Source organism: Psammomys obesus, unplaced genomic scaffold (genome assembly GCF_907164565.1).
Source record: "Psammomys obesus unplaced genomic scaffold, mPsaObe1.curated_primary_1811, whole genome shotgun sequence".
Taxonomy (NCBI): domain Eukaryota; kingdom Metazoa; phylum Chordata; class Mammalia; order Rodentia; family Muridae; genus Psammomys; species Psammomys obesus.
The window spans coordinates 1,590,851-1,607,401 of NW_026596463.1; the positions used below are offsets into that span (position 1 = coordinate 1,590,851).

The following is a 16,551-nucleotide window of genomic DNA, read 5'->3' on the forward strand; positions in this document are numbered from 1 at the left end:
ATATATATATATATATATATATATATATATATATATATAAACCAGCTTCTCTGTTCATCTGGCATTGTTCTGGGTTTAAGTTCTCATAGAAATAGACAAACTATTTCACCTGGACTCAGCTCATCATCATGTCTTTGTGGTTCTAGTGCAAAAAAAAAGTTATTACATGCTACTCCTGTAGTAGGTTGCATATAAGTCTCTTAGTGTCTTCCTGTAACTTCTTCCAGAATCCATGTTTTCTCTCAGCTCTGTGACTCACACAGGCAGCTGTACTCCTGTGGCCAGTTATTTTTCTCTTCTTGTCTAAAACAAAATGGGTTTTGGACCTACAGTACATCTTTTTCCCAGGTGTAGCATATGTCATCCCAGATCACCTATAAAACAGCACCACAGAAGCCAGCAGCACGCCTTCAAGGGGGTTCTAGAACAAGGCTTCCAGTTATCAGTTGACAGCAGAGAATCCCAAGACAAACATCTCAGAGTGACACCATGGTGCTAGCTGTCAGCCTCTGCCTTGCGCAGACTCAAGAGCCTCACCCCACCTGCACTTTCTCCTAGAAGGATTCATCCGTGTGTCTTCTGGAATTCCAGCAGAAGCAGACCACTTCAGTCAGTGGTGGTTTCCGGTTTCTGGATAGCACGTCTCCAGCTGGTCTAACACAGGCCAAATCAATCCACTGGAAAGTGTGGTTTTCATGCTCCAACCAAAAAACAAGACCATGTTTTTAAAATACCTCTATAGCCAAAACCTCATTTTAACTACCAAGGTGATAATGACAGCAACCACAAGAATATTAGCACAGAACCGTGGTAGAGCTTGTCACTGTGGTAGAGGAGAACAGTGTGTGTTGAGCTGCATGGATTCTGTGTGCCTTATGCATACATCCTCCTCTAACCCCAAGACTTCAGGCCAAGCAGATAGAGGGGTGAGTGTAGATGGCTGTGGAGAAAGACTCCACTCCCAAGGCTCCTCACTCCCCTGCCTGCCTTCAAGGAGAGGCAGGTCACTGTGCCACAGCACCAACCACCATGGGCCTTGTCTGCAGGTCCCATGTCACACCCCTGGGACAGACTGAGGAGAAAGATCAGTGCTTTGGAAGCTTGCAGTTGGGTTCAAATTTTTCTCCAAAGTTTAGCTCTTACCCTGGGCAGTTGTTCCACTTCTTACAGATTCATTTTCCACATCTTTCGAAGATTTTTTAATTTTATGTTTATGAGTGTTTTGCCTGCCTGTATATGGAGTACTAGAGTGCCTGGTGCCTGTGGAAGCCAGAAGGCATTGTGAGCTGACATGTGGGGGCTGGGAAGCGAACCTGGGTCCCTGCAAGAGCAGTAAGTGCTCTTGGCCACTCAGCCATCTCCCTAGGCCCCATTTTCCTCATTTTTGAGACTAGAAATAAGAATTTGTAGTTTTGATTATATTAAGGGGAAAACACGTAGATGAAAGGATCGGAGAACAGTAAGGACTTAACAGCCAGTATCTTTATATCCATTTCATTTACCTTGAAAGAAATCTACAATATTGCCTTGGAAACAAGATACAAAACAAAACATTCCTTCTTTCATTGATAGATTAGCCAAGAATGAAACCATTCCCTGATTTTGACCCAGCAATCGCCAGTTTCTTTACACAGACTGTGAGTAGAATAGTGTCCAGAATAGTGTCCACGGCAGGAGCTAGTTTTCTGCGGGTCATTCCTAAGGAAGCAGGAAATAGATGACGGGAAACCAGGGAAGCCAGAAAAGCCCAGTGGGGTGGAAGGACTCAGGGGAAACCATCCATTGCCAATGCTCAAGGAAAGCATTTGCCCGTTGGACGTGACACCCACCAAGGCTTCCCGATCGAAAACAAACTCCAAAAGGCTGGGGATGGGGTCCACAGCAGAATGCTTGATTAGTATGTGAGAGACCTTGGGCTCCATCTCCAGCCCCGGAAAATGAATAAATAATAAAGACTCAAACATACATCTTAATATTTTAAAACATGGTCAAAATATGCACATTCTCTACTGAAAATACCAGCGTATAAACACATATTAAACATATTTTTTTTTCTCAGTTTGGGGGACTTAGAAAAGAAGGCTGCAGACTATAGGAAAATAAGAACTGGAACAAGGAGTGGGGGAGGGTAAAGTGGCCAGTCTGGGTCTGCAGTGTCTGGTTAGGCACAGTCTTTCTCTACCCACACTGAGCCCTGAGGAAGGGTAGCGAGTGAGGACAAAGAAACCACAGTCAGCAGAAGTCATCAAAGATGGAGCTGAAGAGGAGGGTGGCTGTACGCCACTCAGAGTCTCTGCTGGACATGATTTCATACAGGTCATTAAGAGGAAATAGGAGCGATGAATCGGCCACTTCTCTTTGAGGCACTTCTGCACTCTCCACCTCACTCTGAGTTTCTGTCTGTAGCTCAGATGAGCTTTGGATATGCTAAGGATCTGCTTCTTCAGTCTCACTCTCTACTCTTCCCTTTACCCCGGACGCTCCACCCAACATGCTCTTACTCTCTGTGTGTCACAGATGTGTTTGATAAAAGGCAGTTAGATCCCTGCAAGAAAGGTCAGTTTCATGAAGCTATTTACCCACTTGTCTCTGTCTCTTGCTGTGTCAGTCTCTCTGTGTCTGTGTGTCTCTGTCTGTGTGTCTGTGTGTCTCTCCATTTCTGTCTGTATCTCTGTCTCTGTCTCTTTCTCTCTGTCCAGCCAAGGCTGACAATCCATCACCAGTTGCATCTTTCACATCACTCTTTCAGGCCACAAGTTCTAAATGCCCTATACATTTAGTTTCTGAAACCATCACCCATGATCCTTCTACTGTGATAGCAGTTCTCTTTTTTCTAGTCTGAAGGTCCTGCAGCCTCATGTGTTTACTCTCTTTCCTCCTGCCAACACCTTAGAAGGAGTTCCTTCATGAGGTCATTATCTCATGTGTGTTCTGCTTGCTGCCCAGGCTGTGTTGAATCAGGTTGAGAGGGCAGTGTGGCTGGCTTGTCTTACCTCATCCAAGAGAAGTAGTTGTCTTTAGCCTCTGGTTGGCTGCAGCAGTTCCTGTGGCCATGCACGCTACATGCCCATGCCAGTTCCCCACAAAAGAAGAAAGTAAATACTTGTACTCTGCCATCAGAAACCTCAACCTGGCTCAGTGGCTGTCACCTCTGTGAAGACTCTGAATTCTAGATGTACTGACCCAACTGACCCGAAGTTCCCACCTGTTCCTCTCGTGCTGCTGCTGGGTCTTGAGACTCTGTATTCCTACCGGGCTACAGGACTCACGCTTTCCTTGCTGTTTACATTCCTGACCCATTACCAGCTTGGCGTCATAGAACCAGTCCTACCCTCACCTCTATTTCCTATCCCATTAGAGCTTCATCAGGTGGTCGCCAAGGGGAGATGTCGGTAAAGACTGTCTCACCTCTAAATGCACAATGTCACATTCTGATTTGAAGTCTTTTGTTGTTGTTATTGTGTTGTTTTGTGTTTTGTTTTTTGAAGCATGTCTTCTCTGTGCAGCCATGCCTTTCTTGGAGCTCTCTCTGTAGGCTGGCCGGACCTCAAACTCAGAACCCCCTACCTCTGCACGCCAAGGTCTGGGATTAAAGGTGCTCTACCACTGCACTGCTCTGATTTTAAGTCTTACTCAAATGTGTTAAAAAAGCAGAATTCTCTGGTTTTCTTTAAAAAGTACAAAGCAAGGAAAATAATTTAAAGAGGATCACTTGGGCCGGAAACAGCTCAGCGGCAAAGCATGCCTCACATGTAAGCGACTATAAGTTCAACTCCCAGCACAGAAGAAAAAGAAGAGAGCAAACACTGGACCTAATTTGCATGTTGGGAGAGGGAAGAACTGAGGTAAAATGCATAATGGAAGAAAGTAAATCTGGGCCTGGCTAACAAAGTATAGAGCCTGCCAGACCTTGCCAAATGCCATGCTCTTTTTTGAGATAAATAATAATAATAATTATATTATGATGAAAAGAATAGCAACCACCCCAAGAATGAAGAACATACAATGTAGCTATCTATCCAACAGCCAACCCTATTCCAGCATTGTCCCTTGCCTTGCAATTACCCATCACGAGGGGCATGGTCCCTCCATGACAGAGGCAGCTGAAGGGACCATGATGGGAAAACAAACCATCAAGGTTCACACAAAACCAAGATGATCCTGTGGGGGAACTGAACCTCAAGAAACCTGAGTGGGCTAAATGGCTCAGCATTCTTCCCACTTAGACTTTACAGATGACTATAAAGATTCAGGATTTGACAGCATAAATGGAGAGAGCTGTGTCCAAAGCCATATGACAGTACACTCCGCTATAGGTGGCTGTACATAAGTTATCTGGGCCATAGAACAACTTAATTCATCTAAAGCATGAGCTCTCTAAGCATGGCCCCCAGATCAGCAACAAGGCATCTTCTAAAAGCACAGAAACTTCAAGCTCTCAGCTTCCTCCAACGACCTATGAAATCAAATACTCCAGGGGTGGAGCCCAGGCCCACTATATTCTTTAATAAGCTCTCCAGGTAATTCTTGCTTGAGAGTCATGACTTAGAAAAACAAGAACTACTATAAAAAGGAACTCTAGTCTCCCCTACCCCTAATAAAATCTTATTATTTACTGTGATGTCACATAAATATTTACTTTCCTTTTATGTAAAGTCAATTTAGCATTATCCACCGACTCTAGAATGTCATGGAGCAATGCTAAGGAAGTCATCAGAAACTGGTTTAAGCACATTGCTTTGGAAGCTCACTAAATATTATGGCTCTTTCCTGAATCCCCAGCATCTATAGTAGAGCTTGGCATACAAACCAGCTGAAGGAAGGAATGAGCATGGTGAAGGGGCTAGAAGAGCAAGGGGCAGCCATCAGCACTGAGTCCTCTACAGGCTGATGACAGCCTCTGCACCTGCATCTGTAAGACAGTTCACCTGTGCTGAACATGGACAAAGTTGAGGACACCATCAGTAAAGCCTATGCTGGGACTGGCTGCTTGGTCCTGGATGCTCCAAGCAACAACAGCTGGTACAAGGAAAGACTGGTAAGAATTCCTAGTTCCTGCCCAAGAGACGTTCAATTGTCTCCTCTGAGGATTTCTGAACCAGAACTACAGAACTGGCACGCATCAGGAGAGCACCCTGTAGGAGCACTGTCTTAAAAAGACAAGCAAGAGGGAGACAAATTGCTAGGAAGTTGCATTTTTACAGCAACTTGGAGACAAATTCCTTACCAGAAATGGAAACTCATGTGATATCATTGCACTGCATATGAATTATTAATGTTTATAATCCTTTTTTTGCCAATTAGGTATTCAAGAAGGTTCCTGTTGACATCATGTTTGACATCATAATGCTTCATCATTCTAAAAGCTTAATGAAGTAAATTATTGCTAGAAAAAGAGAGAGATCAAACACACTTTTTGTTTTGCACTCAGGGGAATACCAGAAGCCAACTAGATAATGAAGACATTGTTTATCATTGATGTACAAAGAGGAAGGAGAAAAATAACTATTGAGAAACCAGCCAGTGCCGTAAATAGGACCAAATGGCAAAGACTTTCTTTTTCTACCCAAGCAGTCAGAAAGACAAGAGGAGGCACATGGCTGCCAACCATCACACACTCAGAGAGAAAGAATTCTTATCCTAAAAAGTGAAAGGAAAAAAAATTTAAATCACCTCATCCATATAGGGCACGGAACATGTGAAGTTTCCAGTTGAGAAGGAACCATAGAAATTGGGGGGGGGGGCGCTAAATAGATACTATTAAGCATTTGGGGATAATTCTATAAGTTCTATAGTGCTTGTATAAATACACCTGATCAATTTCAAATTATAATTTCTGAAGTTCATATAATACAAATTCAAGTTGAATCACTGAACTATTACTATCCTCTTCAGCATTCCTAGTAATGACTTGGAATAAATTAAGCTCTTGTTTGGAAACCTTGTTGATGAAGTTAGTTAAATTCCTTCCTAGGTCAAGCCTTTTAACACTTAAACCAAGTAGCATGAGATTTATTCCAGTTTATAATAACTGCTAATAGTCAGGACTCCTTTTCTCTCCATTTGGTTTCTAAGTAGCCTCTTGAGGAAGAGCACTAAGATGTAGGAAAATGGTCTCATTCATCGTTTTTTTTCTTTGACTACACAAACACCAAGTAGCGGGGGTTGCCAGGTACTAAAAATGAGTTCCTTGCTACTATGAAAGGCAAAAATACGTAAGTTTCTCTTGAGCAACCAGAACGAAATACCACAGAGTTCATGAGCAGTCACCGTGCTCAGCTACAGCTTCAGGCCTTAAAATTCCCTTTCAAAACCCCAAGTTAAGATGTTGCTAAATATAGCCTTTTTAACACTTTGCAGTTTCTTCTAATGCTAACTTTATGTTGCTGCTTGGCAGGAGAACCAGAAAGAAGCAAAAAAGTAAATGTGGTGGCCCCCGCTTGCCGCTGTAGCAAACATCCCATTGGGTCCAGGTCTCGGACTGTTGGTATCAGAAGCAAGAAAAGAAGCCTGGTCCTGGCACATAGTAGGTACATAGTAAATGGTATTTTTATATTAATGGTGTTCACAATTATTATCAGAGAACCATCACAGCTACTAGTAAACACTGGTAAAGTTTTATGCAGCAAAATGAAAACACGTTTTACAAAAATTCAGCTCATCAAAAGGCAGCCCCTCTTCCTCCCTTTCCTCCAGGGTGGGTGAGCTGCATCCAGGGGAGACCCAGAGCCTACTACACTGGGGCAACTGTTGAGCAGATTTTTAACCACTAGATATAGAATCATGTCTTTGTCAAGGACTCATGAGATGGGCCCTGGTCATCTACTGACTACGTAGGAGCTGTGTCTAAACACTAAGAGTTTAGAGACATATTTTTCCCTCTGCACGATGAGATGTGCCATTGCCCTTCAATTTTCTATAAAGCAATTAATGTGACACTCTCCCGGATGTAATAGTACTTTGAAAACATAGAGATGGTCACTGTTGGAATACATTTTCGTCAAGAACTATCTAGAGACTGCTTTAACCATCTTTTTCTACATCTTCACAATCCCATTCCTGCCCCCCCCCCCGCGCCCCGGGATGATGTGTGCAGAATCACATCCTAAGGCAGCTGCCCTGAACCGCTGGCATTCCAAACTCTGGGTTCTTTCAGTCACATCTAGGATACAGACATCCCAGAGAAATACTGGAGTGACAACAGGTTCCACTTGGCTCTCCCCTAGTCCCTTTCTATAGCTCTTCGAACATAAACAGCCTGCTTCATTCACAAATCTCCGCACTGGGCCACTCCGCTGAGAACTCCATCCAGCTGACTGGCAGGTGAAAATCGCAGCCGGGGCACCAAACATCCTGGTGCTTGGGATCCTGCAGATCCAGCTCAGCTCTCAGATTTCACTCAGAGGAACCCGCATGCTCTCGGTGATGCGTACCCATCACTCCAGCTACATCCACCGGGCTGCCCTCCCTCAGCGAGAAACAGGCCGCCCTAACTGCCTCCCCTTCCGCCCCACTCCACACGTGTCCCCACCTCAGGACCAGCTAGGGTTGTTCCCCTGCACCCTCCGGGATCTTTTTCTTCCCTAATTCCCTAGGCCTTCACCACCGGCAAAAATGAAAAGTAAACTCCTTAGGAACACTCCCCCCACCCCAATGGATCGCCCAACTCCTACGAGCCCCCTACCCAGTGCGACCCGACGGGCAGCCCCCCAACAGAGCGCATTTACCTTGACACTGGTGTAGCTGGTCTGGGTCTCGGCCTCGGCGCTGCTGCAGCAGTGGCGCCTCCGGCCCCGGCAGGTGGTCACGGCGGGGCCCGAGGACCCGGTGCTGCTGCCGCTGCCCAGCTCGGCCCGGGACCTGCGGACTCGGACGGCGCCCGGGGGTCCAGGAGCACGGCTCGGGGGCATGGCGTCGGCGGCGTCGGTCTGCACGAAGAGGCCGTGCAGGGGCACCGTGGGGGCCTGCGACAGGCTGCTGGTCTGGCGGGGCGAGTTGGACTCATCCGAGTCCCGGCAGTAGATCACGCCGCTCTGCGAGACATGGATGCTGGGGGCGCAGCCCATCCCTCAGCCGGGCTCCCCGCGCGCGCGCCCGCCCGCGCCCCCGGGACACCCGGACTCGGAGCTCCCGCGGCCACCTGCAGTGAGGGGGCGAACGTGGTGACGGTGGTGCCCAGACTGCGCGCCCCCAGCCTGGGTGGCCACAGCTCTGTCGGGCTCGCCTCCGTGCCCCCTGGCGAGCGTCCGGGGGCAGGGCGCGTCACCCCAACTTTCCCTCCCGGGCCATCCTCCTCCTGGAGCGGCAGAGCGCGCACACAAGGCCCGCGCGCCCCAGCGGCCGCCACCCTCCCCGCCGCAGCGCCCCAAACGCGCGCCCCGCGCCTCCGCCCTCCGCTCCGCCCGCGCCGCCCAGCTTCCTACACCCCGGCCAGGGCGCCCGCCTGCCCGCTGGCTTGGTCTTCCCCACTTTCAATCTTTGCACGTCCCCTCCCCGTCTCGGTCCTCCCCGGGGTCCCCAAGGGCCGCCCCACTGTACCACGCTCGCTGCCGTGCAGTGCCTGGCACCATGCCTCGGCGCCCTTCCCAGTTCTTGGCTGCCCAGAGGCCCCGTCCCTTAGGGAGCTCTGTGCCCACATGGCCACCTAGTGCTCCAACCCTTCTACCCCTAGTCCGCATAAGCCCCTCTCCACACCCAGAACGGCTGTATAGGCTGCATAGACCGTCAAGGTACGTCTCTTCTCAAAAACACATTTTCAATGTATCTCTGAGTTGTCACCAAAACGCCCTTTCCAAACAGCAGGGAGCCCATAGCTCAGGCCCACCAAGCCCACTGACTGTCAACACACCTGAGGAGTTAAGAGACCCAGTTCTTGCACAGTTTATGTCTTCTTTCACTTTAATCCCACCAGCACCCACCCTTCCCCACATACTAATCTTAGCTGGATGATGGCCCAGCCTTTAGAAAAAGCCTACAAATCCTTCAGAAGTCCAGGCCAAAAGCATAGGCTGTCCCCCGGGGAATGCATCCTTCACTTCTGTGCAAGGTTCAGGGAAAAAAAAACAGAAAGCTGTCTGCATGTAGGGTTTTTTGTTTGCTTGTTTGTTGTTGTTTTGTTTTTGTTTGTTTTGTTTTGTTCTTTATTTCTCCCCAAGTTTTCAACTCCTCTCTGGGTGTCACTAACATTTCATCATGAACGCCACCTCATCCAGCCTCCTAATTCTCTTCTTCCACCCTGGATTGGGCAATCCAAAATGACCTCGCTCATCCCCTCCATAAGGCCCACGCTGGTTGAGCCTACTACAGAGAAGGGAAATACCTCTAGAAGCAGCGCTGCTGCTGCCAGGCAACTCCCTCAAGGTCTCCTTAAGTAATGTCTGCCACGACAGTGGCACAAGCAAGACAGTCCGAGCCAGGGCTTCAGAGTTCTGTAAGGACAGATCTCAAAGGAAAATACAAAGATGTGAGTAGCCAGTTCAAAACAACACCATTATATTCCTCCTTTCCTCTATGCCATCAGCTCTTAGAATTATTGGAGAAAGATGTCCGATGATGTCTTCTGACCACCAACGTGAAGTAAGATGCATTCATCCACATCTGAAATCCCAGCTGGGCATGATAGTTTACACCTATAATTCTAAATATGGGGTGCTGAGGCAGGAGGATTTTACATGAGGTCAACACCAGTCTGATCTTCATAATGAGTTCTAGGCCAGCTTGTCCTTCAGAGCAAGACCCCTGTCTCCAAACAAATAAAAACAGCATCCCAAGTTCAGACAGGGAGAGAGTGAACCAAGATTATTCTACTTTTGTTTTAGATATCAGTTTAGCTGTAACTTTTTTCTTCATTTTAATGACATAAAAAAGTTCATCTCTCCTGTGCCAATGAGTTCAAGGCTCTTCCCCACTTTTTCTTCTAACAGGTTTACTGTTTCTTGGTTTATGGTGAGGTCTTTGATCCACTCAGACTTTAGTTTTGTGCAGGGTGATAAGTATGGATCTATTTGCATTTTTCTACATGTAGACATCCAGTTAGACCAGCACCATTCGTTAAGGAGCTATCTTTTTTCCATTGTGTGGTTTGGCCTCTTTGTCAAAAATTAGGTGTCCATAAGTGTGTGGGTTTATTTCTGGGTCTTCTATTCGATTCCATTGATCCACCAGTCTGTTTCTATGCCAGTGCCATGTACTTTTGGGATGGAGATACCTCCAGAAGATCTTTTATTGTAGAGGACTGTTTTAGCTATTCTGGGTTTCTTATTATTCCATATGAAGTTGAGAATTTTTCTTTCAAGGTCTATAAAGAATTCATCAATAACACAGGCTCAAAAATCAGCAATCAATAAATGGGACCTCATGAAACTGAAAAGCTTCTGTAAAGCAAATGACACTGTCATCAGAACAAAACAACAGCCTACAGACTGGGAAAGGGTCTTCACCAACCCTATATCTGACAGAGGACTAATATCCAGAATATTTAAAGAACTCAAGAAGTTAAACACCAACAAACCAAGTAATCCAATTTAAAAATGGGTTACAGAGCTAAACAGAGAATTCTCAGTAGAGGAATACTGAATGGCAGAGAAAAACTTAAAGAAGAAATGCTCAACATCCTTAGTCATCAGGGAAATGCAAATCAAAACGACCCTGAGATTTCACCTTACACCCATCAGAATGGCTAAGATCAAAAACTCAAGTGACAGCACATTCTGGAGAGGATGTGGAAAAGGGGAACCCTCCTCCACTGCTGGTGGGAATGTAAACTTGTAAAACCACTTTGGAAATCAGTCTGGCTTTTTCTCAGCCAATTATGAATAGTGCTACCTCAAGATCCAGCTATACCACTCCTAGGCATATATCCAAAATATGCTCAAGTACACAAGGACATTTACTCGACCATGTTTATAGCAGCTTTATTCATAATAGCCAAAATCTGGAAACAACCCAGATGCCCCTCAACAGAGTAATGAATACAGAAATTGTGGTGCATCTATACAATAGAATACTACTCAGCAATTAAAAACAAGGACATCAAGAAATTTGCAGGCAAATGGATGGAACTAGAAAAGATCATCCTGAGTGAGGTATCCTAGAAACAGAAAGACACACATGGTATATACTCACTTATAAGTGGTTATTAGATATATAGGACAAACATACTAAAATATGTACACCTAAAGAAGCTAAGCAAGAAGGTGGACCCTGATTAAGAGGCTCAATCCTCATTCAAAAAGGCAAACAGGATAGACATCAGAAGAAGGAGAAAACAGGGGACAGGACAGGAGCCTACCATAGGGGACCTCTGAAAGACTCTACCCAGCAGTGTATGAAAGCAGTTGCTGAGACTCATGGCCAAACTTTGGGCAGAGTGCAGGAAATCTTATGAAAGAAGGGAGAGACAGAAAGACCTAGAGGGGACAGGATCTCTACAAGATCAACAGAACTAAAGAATCTGGGTCCAGGGGTCTTTTCTGAGACTGATACTCCAAACAATGCGTGGAAACAACCTAGAACCCCTGCACAGATGTAGCTCATGGGAGCTCAGTGTCCAAGTGGGTTCCCTAGTAATGGGAACAGGGACTGTTTCTGACATGAACTCAGTGGCTGGCTCTTTGATAACCTCCCCCTGAGGGGGCAGCAGCCTTACCAGGCCACAGAGGAAGACAATGCAGCCAGTCCTGATGAGACCTGATAGGCAAGGATCAGATGGAAGGGGAGGAGGACCTCCCTAATCAGTGGACTAAGGAAGGAGCATGGAAGGAAAAAAGGGAGGGAGGGTGGGATTGGGAGGGGACAAGGGAGGATACAAAGTGAATAAACTTTCATTAATAAAAAAATAAATTAAAAATTTTTAAATTCACCTTCATTTAATCTGAGGGACATCATGTCAGATTTTCTAGTGGGCAAGCAAATAGCTCAAAGGATTTCTCAGTGGGCTGAGCTCCCCAACACACAAACTTTGAAGTAGTCTTTGGTAAGTGGTTCACTGGGTGACAAAATTTTGGGATGGACAGAAAGGGAAGAGAGGGCAAGTGGAGTGTGAGCTAAGGGAGAAACTGAGCTATCCCTGGGCACCCTGCAGGGAGGGCTCTGCCGCTGGGATGCTGGGGGGTCGTAAGGAGGGGCTGAGAAGAGGGACCCTTACACACCGTGCAGATCCAGCATTCATGCCAACTGTGTCAGCAACCGTGGACAGGGTGAACCTCTTCAGCCAGCATGAGGAGTAAAAGGGCATGAGGAGTAAATCAGGGGCCCTCTTTCCTCACATCAAACTTCCCCACAGTCCCCTTTCCTTGCACACTGATTGGGCATCAGACAGATACAGAGGCGACGTTACACCAAACCGGGGCAAACATTTGCTTGAAACTAAAACTGATACTGCCATCTGCCTTCCTTCTAAAGGACCACTAGGTAATAAACAAGATCAGGGATAAATTACAAGACCCCCCCCCAATCTTCATCCCACTCCAGATCCAATGTTAACCATTCTGCCAGCAGCTCCTTATACACCCATGTCAGCCATCACTCCACGAAAGTGAGCATCATGTAATTCTCACACCACAGCCTCATTCAGGGTTTTCTCCATGAATTACTCAATGAAGCGACCCAATGAAGAGAAAAGTTCCAGTGATGCTTTGGAAGGCCAAACTATGATAAAAGCACAAATTATACCCTATCTTTTGGTAGGCGGCATTAGGAGATGAGTCATGACTTCACAGACATCCAGCAACAACTTTAGGTTGAACTTATACATGTTTTAGAACGAGTAAGCCTAGAGGGATGACCCCAGTGTAGCTAGGGAATAGGACCAGACAGCTTTAGTGGGTTAACTGAACACTTCATCTTGGTACCAGGTCCTGTGGTTGCATGTGAGTTCTCCATGGGCTGGAAGACAGAAGAGTAAGTACTTGAAATATCCATGTCACAGCCCATTTCCAAAGCGCCAACAACTTCCACTACAGACCTGATCTGATCACTGAAACTTACAGGACTATGTAAATGGAAGAAGAACGGGGCTCTGAAATCATTTTCCCATTTCGGCTCTGGAACCTGAATGCTGGCCTCAGGAAGAGACTTCTAAACTGACCCTTTGAAGGGCACCATTGCTACCCAGGGTAACAACGGTGCCTGTGCACTTAGACCCTGTAGCTACCATTTAAGCCCAAGTTATAAAAGAAGGTCAAGAAACCCAACACTATAAAAAGAAATTCATTAAAGTGAGAAACTTTTAGCAGCAATGTCCAAGAAACAAATTTTAAAAAGCTCACCAAAAATATTATTTTAAATATACTTAAAAAGAAACAAGAAACTTAGCTAATGTCCAAGGTCAACAGAGCGGCTTTTATGTTTATAGTATTAAGTGAGAGCTTGCTGCAGAGTTATGACCCAGAGCACTGCAAGAGCCTGAAGAATTGAGGTGCGTTCGAATTCTGAAATGGAATGAATCTCCCAGAATTCCTCTCAAGGAGGAGAAAACGTCATTAATACATTTTGAATAATTTTTAAGCAGAAAGGTTAAAATGACTGCAGCCATCTGACTGATCTTTAGATAATCAAACATTTAATCAACTGATTGACCTTACAGAACTTCCCAGGTCAAACGATGTTCCTCTTGGGGAAGCTTTGGGAATCTAACCAGCTGAGAGGTCAGATGACCCCGATGTTCAGGCTACCCAGCACAGAAGCAGGTTCACTGGACCCCTTTAGAAGGTCACTCTGAAACCTCACTCTGTGTGACCTTAGGTCAGTCATTTAAACAACTGGGCTGCAATTTCCCAGGTAATCGCTGACCCCTCCAAATCGCTGACATTTAGGAGGCTAAGAAAGTTTTCATCCTCTTATGAAATAATGTTTAATTTAAAATCATGAGCCTTTTTTTAATCTGAAAGAGCAGTCCCATGCCGTGAGGGCACATCAGAATAATCCAGAAGAATTTGTCAGAAATACAATAATTCCCCAATGCAGGTGTTCAAGGCTGAGCCAGCACCTGCCGTTTCTAAGAGTGTAGAATCTAAGAGTGCCATATCTATTGTAGCCTGTCTTCAGGCTTCTTTGTGGGACCATACAAGATTAATGGCTGAAGTCCTTACACATGCTTGTGGTACCCATGCAAGGAGGCTGCTTCCCACCTCAGGCTGCGCCCTCTGTGCTCTTTCTGCTTTAACTAAAGTTGGCTAGATAGACTTGGCAGCAATCTGAATGGTGGCTTGAAGCTGGCCATCTCAGGTTTTATTGGAGCAGGATACCAGACCCTACACAAGTAAAGGTGTAAGATGCTTCCTACCAGCTGGGTCCAACATGGCTGATGTGGATGGCTACAAAGCATTCTTCCCTTAATGATAATACCATCTCCATAGCCTTAAAAAAAGAGCCTGTTCCATCAAGAATCTGATGCTTCAACATTAGGAAAATATTATACAAGAACAGAAAGGGAGTAAATAGTGTTGGGCAAGGGTGAAAATTCACACGCAATCCTAGAATTTCTTGCTTTTTCCTCTCTTTCACTAAGATACTCCATACGCCTCCATCATTTTGATGATCAGAGTAACTCTCAAATACCATAGTGCTACTGTCTTTGTCTACTCAGCCTTTGGGCAGGTACCTTTTCCTATAATAAATCTCTTCCCAGTTCTCTCTCTCTCACTCGCTCTCGCTCTCTCACTCTCTGTCTTGCTCTCTCTCTCCCTGTGTCTCTCTGATGGAGACAAAAACTTGGAAATACTGGGCAGAGGTTTCAACCTGTCATCCTCCCAAGCTCCATGCTGTTTCCCCAGGAGATCTAGCATCCCTCAGGAGCAGTGCCCTCTGCCAGACATGTGCCCATCTCCACACTTGTGTGGCCAGCTTGCTCCCTTCCTTCAGTCTCGGATGAAGTGTCCCCCACCCCAGGCTTCTCATCTTGAATTCCTACTTAAGGCTTCAATCAACATTTTTTTCATTTATCTGTGCCCCTCCCAAATCCCCTTGGCCTGGAATTTTTCTTCTTTCATAGCATAAGTCACCTTTCATTTTATTATTACTGTAACTACTTGTAATATTTATTGTCTACTTTCTTTCACTAGACTCTAGGTTCTCCATAGATGGGATTTTTCTAGTTTCTTATTTATTTATTTATTTTTATTTCATACATTTGGTGTATACAGTATGTACTCAAATATTTGTTGAATGAAAGAATGAATTATTTTCTTTGCTTCTTCATCTCTAAACTGTTGCAGCTCAAAATTAAAAGAGCTATTGTTTTAAGTTGGAAATTTCATGTTCTGTGATTTTAGTTTTTAAAGTCAATGAACGTATTTAACTTGAAAATCCTCCTTTTAGAAATAAAATCATCTGTATAGATTTTTATATCAGTGCTATTTATAGTAATGAAGTATGGAAAAATCCATGCATCAAACACTATGGAACAGTCCAGCAAACTGCACTACTCTGTCAGACTGTCACTATTTTAGTATGTTTAAATGAAAACTAGTTTAAAAAGCAATATAATATACATATCTCAATTACAAATTGAAAAATATACATACTTACTGAGGTTCATAAGTGAATTCAAGTATTATCTAAAAATTTCATTAAGACAATCTAAACGAATTAGTTTAATGTCACCTAATTGTCTTCTAAAAAAAAAGGCAAGTTATCTTTCATGAACTTTCATCGGTAATTTTTTTTATCAAATAAGGAGAAAGATGGTAGGAGAAGACCACAAGGCATATGAAATAGAGCTGAGAAGTTAATGGATATCCATTTACAGGGGAAACACAGAACCAGATTCATTAAAGTGCAGAGTGAGGGACAAAGAAAGACACAAGCAGACATTTTTAGGGTGGGATATTCCTGGCTGGTGCATTTATAGATGCAGCTTTTCAAAAAAAAAAAGTTTTATTTTTAATTATGCTTGCATCACTTTTTAGATTTTTTTTTTCCAAAGACCAAATGAAATTAAGGGAAGGATTTGGCCCATAAGACAATTCTTTCTTGCCAATTGTAGAAAATGAAAACGGAAAAGATGCAGGAGGAAAGTCAGCGAACATCTCCGACTTCCTTAGGTCAACATCACTAAACCTGCAGGGCACTTAGGATCTGGCCCTCGTCTGCATAGTATAAAATTGATCTGTCCTTCCCAACAAGAAGACCACATGGAAAGGGCTGGACCAGTTCCCAGGAAAAATTCTGGAATCCCTTTGCTCCTTGTCTCCAGGTTCTCCTGGGCCCAAGCAATCAGGCTATGAAGGATGGAACACTCATTTCCAAATGTCTTGTAAATGCATTTCACAAAAATGTCCAAGACATAAAAAGATATTCAAATGAGATGTGGGATAGAGCCCACTAAACAAAGGGGCTTCCAGACTAGCCAGGTTTTTTAGGACTTACAAGAAATAACAGAGCTTAATACATAAGGTACAAAAGCAACAGAAAGAAAGGTACTGTCAGTTCTTTTCTGACCCTATGATAATTGGGAAAGGCTCGCTGGAGAAAGGAGTGCTAGCTGGACCCTAGTACAGCAACCTGCTAATCAGAGGACTCAGTGTGAGCAAAGGCACGGAGGCACATCTG

General features: G+C 44.9%; 1 protein-coding gene across 4 annotated transcripts in view; it reads right to left on the reverse strand.

The window, feature by feature from the left end:
- Positions 1–16,551, reverse strand: part of Pde8b (phosphodiesterase 8B) — a 211,788-nt gene that overhangs the window by 172,740 nt on the left and 22,497 nt on the right. For 2 of the 4 annotated variants that reach the window (XM_055598355.1, XM_055598354.1), the window contains exon 1: positions 7,728–8,337. The exons of the other annotated variants lie outside the window; for them this stretch is intronic. In XM_055598355.1, the coding sequence (XP_055454330.1) occupies positions 7,728–8,066 (339 nt within the window). In that variant the 5' untranslated portion in view covers positions 8,067–8,337. Of the gene's footprint in view, positions 1–7,727; positions 8,338–16,551 lie in introns of those variants that run through there. 4 annotated transcript variants of the gene reach the window in all.